The sequence below is a fragment of the Anneissia japonica genome, unplaced genomic scaffold, assembly GCF_011630105.1.
Source record: "Anneissia japonica isolate Jap-2015-1 unplaced genomic scaffold, ASM1163010v1 scaffold288012_len1326614_cov192, whole genome shotgun sequence".
NCBI classification, from domain to species: Eukaryota; Metazoa; Echinodermata; class Crinoidea; order Comatulida; family Comatulidae; genus Anneissia; species Anneissia japonica.
Genome location: NW_022756612.1, coordinates 916,077 through 920,230, shown reverse-complemented (window position 1 = coordinate 920,230; position 4,154 = coordinate 916,077). Strand labels below are relative to the sequence as shown.

At 33.4% G+C, this 4,154-nt stretch overlaps 2 protein-coding genes across 5 annotated transcripts in view; one reads left to right on the top strand and one right to left on the bottom strand.

Annotated features, from left to right (window-relative positions):
• The window catches only part of LOC117124272 (vacuolar protein-sorting-associated protein 25-like), a 15,152-nt gene extending 12,956 nt beyond the window's left edge, over positions 1-2,196 (bottom strand). Inside the window, exon 1 of the mRNA XM_033270435.1 lies at positions 2,064-2,196. Coding sequence (XP_033126326.1) covers positions 2,064-2,113 — 50 coding nt within the window. The 5' untranslated portion in view covers positions 2,114-2,196. The remainder of the gene's footprint in view (positions 1-2,063) is intronic.
• LOC117124270 (NEDD8-conjugating enzyme UBE2F-like) overlaps positions 1,816-4,154 on the top strand; it is a 44,345-nt gene continuing 42,006 nt past the window's right edge. The window contains exon 1 of one of the 4 annotated variants that reach the window (XM_033270433.1): positions 1,816-1,962. The gene's annotated coding sequence lies outside the window, so the exon portion shown is untranslated. Of the gene's footprint in view, positions 1,963-2,150; positions 2,419-4,154 lie in introns of those variants that run through there. The other 3 variants (XM_033270434.1, XM_033270432.1, XM_033270431.1) reach the window with 3 other exon arrangements.

The window sequence follows — 4,154 nt, the reverse complement described above, 5'->3', positions numbered from 1 at the left end:
CCCCAAATTACTACAAAGAAATGTCATTATTTTTAAGAAACTAGAAAATAAAATTAACATCCTTTGCAGCGGTAAAAATGAGTACACACGTTAATCATGGGCGGAGATATATGTATTTTACAATACAAACTAAATCAGACAAACAGTATAAACCCCAATGGCAAATATCCCCACCACTGACGCAGGGCCATCGGAACCACACCGGCCGCACATGCTTTGGCCGGACGACTTTTTCCCAATTGTATTACTTTTAAAAATAAATATATTCTGATACCTGAAGTTAATATGTTAGCATTAAATTGACTTTTATTATAAATATAATCAGAACATTTACGGTAAATGAAATGCATGACACAAACAAGAAAACAAACGTATGACAAACTAACAATCAATGCTTATTTTATAAATCTCCATTTAATTTTATAAACATTATCAAAAAATCGTAAATGGAAACACAAAAACGAAGAAGAAATTTGCCTGAAACCAATCAAATTTGTAACATTTGCATTGTTTTTTGTAAAAAGAAAAACAGCACCAATTGATAATGATACAATTAATAATAAATAAATAATTAATAATAATAAATAATTTGTGTAAAAAACAAGAAAAACGGCGTTTTCCCAAAATAAATAATTTATAAAACACTACTAAAAAAAATTGTTACACACTAAGGAGAGACATTTTTTATACCTTATTTAGTGATTTCAAATAAAAATAAAATTTAATTTTTGGTCAATTAGCGCACCCGCCACTATGAAAAAGTGAAAATTCCCCCCCCCCACAAAAAAAATGTTTTTCTTTATTTTTATTACACCCTCCGCTGCTTTGAAATCCTATAAAAAGAAAAACCAGACTCTTGCAGTGCAGGCGCACGTGTGTGTAACAGTAACTTTATTTGTTTATTTGTATAATTTTACAATTCAGATATAAAAGTATATTTGATTCAATAAATTACATCAATACCGCAACAGAACACATAAATATAACTATGTATTGTACACTTGACATTTCATTTCAGGGAACTGCAAGAAGAAAAAGAACATTATTTTTCAATATTGAACACTACATAACTAAATTTTGAAAACACGCTAAAATTATATTCAATTTTTTTGGAGTTAAAATTTCTCTGATACAATATGAAACAATAGCAATCGTTAATAAAACAGTAATAATCATGCTGAAAAAAAAATGTATAGTCAAGCATCGTTAAAAACCAAAATAAATAAAATCAATACTAAGTCTAAAACACGCAAAAAAAAAAAAAAATAAGTAAATATAAAACGGTACCGGCCCATGCGAATAACCTCTTAATATGTACATTCGGCGTTCCATATGCTGTTAATCGCGACCAACGTGTCTGGCCTAGGCGATCATGAATATGCTCGGTAAAAGTAATTATGTATTCTAACCCGTAAGCTTGGCGTTCATAATATAGTTGAATATGATTACTCTAATATACAATACAGTTTGCAAAATGTTTTATATAGTAAAAATATCATTCATCAAACTTGGGTACGGGTTAGTGTATGCTGTGTACGGTTTGACCAAAGATGTGTACAGGTTGACCAAAATTGTGGGTACGGTTGACTAAAATTTGGGTACGGTTTGACATGTATTTAGGTTAGGTATCCTTAAAAAATGGCACCAACTCTCAGAAAAGCTAGCCAACAGCAGCCTAGGGCTGGGGCCTTTAATTTATTTAGGTAGCTAGGCGTTTCTGACAATCACAAAAAATGAGTTGGGTCTTTATTTTTGTATAGAGGTAAAATAAATGATTTTTGTTCGGAAGGTGCCGTGCGATTCAATATAAATTATTTATTCACACGGAATCGTGACAATAGCCTAGGCCTACTACTACTTCGCAGGCCAGCTACTAGGTAGGTAGGGAGGGAGGCCTAAAGGTAGGCCTAGGACTATGTCAAAAGCTCAGAGAAGCCTGACAAATCGGTATGTATTTTTGTGGTAAGTGGCGGTAGGTTAGTGTGAAATTTTCGTTTGTAATAATATGAAAACAATTTACTCTATGATCTAGTATAGATTAGTTAGCAATCATGTATGCTTACGTGAAAAATGGAGGAAAATTATACTGCCAGGGCCACTCAAAATTTCCCATTGTATCTGCATTACGAACATGCGCATTATTTATGAACGGATTTATTTCGTTCAGTCAGGTTTTAGCCTACACCACCATACTGTGAAGTTTTTTAATTTGAGTGAAACCTCAAAAAAGTAGCTTAAATTTGCGTGGAAAATCGTTAGGAAAACAGGTGCGCATAATCGTTATTAATGCATAATACATTGGTCATATATAAAGATTAGGTCAAAGCCTAATTTTCGACAAAATCTTCACTGAAATCCGGCTTTATTTCCCGAATTTATGCGTGGACGGATTTCTTAGGCCTTGGTCTGGGGCCCTAGGTAGGTCTAATTTTTGCGCGAAGGATAATATTCTCCGCGCAGGCGTTACTTTACAGTGTAGATAGGCCTAGAGAGTAGTTTACTAGGCCTAGACCTGGTACTAGTAGGTAGTAGCAGTTGAGAGGGTAGGAATTAGTAGTAGTTTTAGTAGTAGTGCTGCTTAAACTAACCAATAAAATAGGACCTAGACTAGGAATAGTATAGGTAGGCCTAGGGCTTTTTAAAATTTTATTCTATTTTATTTGGCTCAGTGGTTTTCATTTTGGTTGTTGAACTTGTAGTATTTTGTACTATAGTCAGAAGTAGTACAAGCAAATACAAACAGTAACAGACCCCATGGATGGGAAAACAACGTAAAATATTAAGAGATGAAATCGATATTTATTGGGAAAGAGTGAAATGGTGCACACAGCAAGAGAAAAAGATGGATTTGGCGTGGACATCCCGAAACATTTGTCCAATGGGGGAAGATTTCCTTGACGGAGCAAAGTTGGCGTGATCAAGCGTCGCTTAAAAATCTTCCGAAAGTGGTCTGAGGTGGGGGGGGGGAGGGGAATTTATGGGATTCAAAGGCTTATTTAAATACTAATATGTACAAAATACATATGATTTTTTTTCCTCCCCAACAAATTATGGTTTTTCTCCCTGACAGGGAGGGGTGGGGAAGCTATAGTGATGTAAAGTATCAAAATAAAAAGGTGTCTGAATGCTGTCGAAGTTTGCGAATGGTTGCGAACAATTTGGATTACAACTGTTTACCACCGATTACATCGAAACCGGTCGCAATGCAAAGTCTAGTCTGAATAGTGTATTAGATGAACCACCCTTTGATAATTCCATATTCGTTTTATTATTTTAACATAAATTTTATTTTTAAAATAATCTTAATTAATTTATATACTTATCCTTAACAATAAATAAGCATACGGCTATATTTATTGATCTATAGGAAAATACAGTTACAGATTTATTTATTGAAACAGCTAACTTAAATACAATAACAAAATTTATACACAAATAAATAAGCTACAGAATTTGCGGTGTTTTTTATAGGAAATATTTCTTGTTTCTAGGGCCTAGCCTAGGCATAGGACTATTAATTATTAGAATAGGCCTAGCTAGCCTAAGGCCTAAATCATATAATTAATGTTTATATATTTATATATGTCCTAGGCCCCGTAGGGCCTATATTATTATTAAGGGAGGCCTAACTATATATATATATATTATAATATATATTATAGTATATATTACCATTATATATTTTCATCAACTATTTTGTTTAAATCCAATATATCAAATGACCAATGAACTTATATTTGTTAGGCAAACAATTTATATCTGCTATCTGACCACACATAAACAATTAGTTATTCCATTAATCACCTTATTTTGTCATGCTAATATTTATGCCTAATTACTTCCTTGATGTGCCAATATACTCTATGCAAAGTTTGTTGTATGTTCAGTTCACACTGAAGAAGGTTGCAGGGACGACCGAAATATTTGTGTTCAAATAAATATATTATTATGTTTCTGAAATACGTCAACCCTTGTTTTCTGTTACTTGTGATCAGTCTCACTACATATGATAGGACCGGAACATACGTCTCACCCTCACCCAGCCTATTGTTTCCAATCATGCTTGCATGAAATTCTCACTTTATACCATCTAGCTTTTTCTACCCTCACTCACTCGCCACTGAGGAAGGACTAGTGTTGTCCGAAAGCTCTGG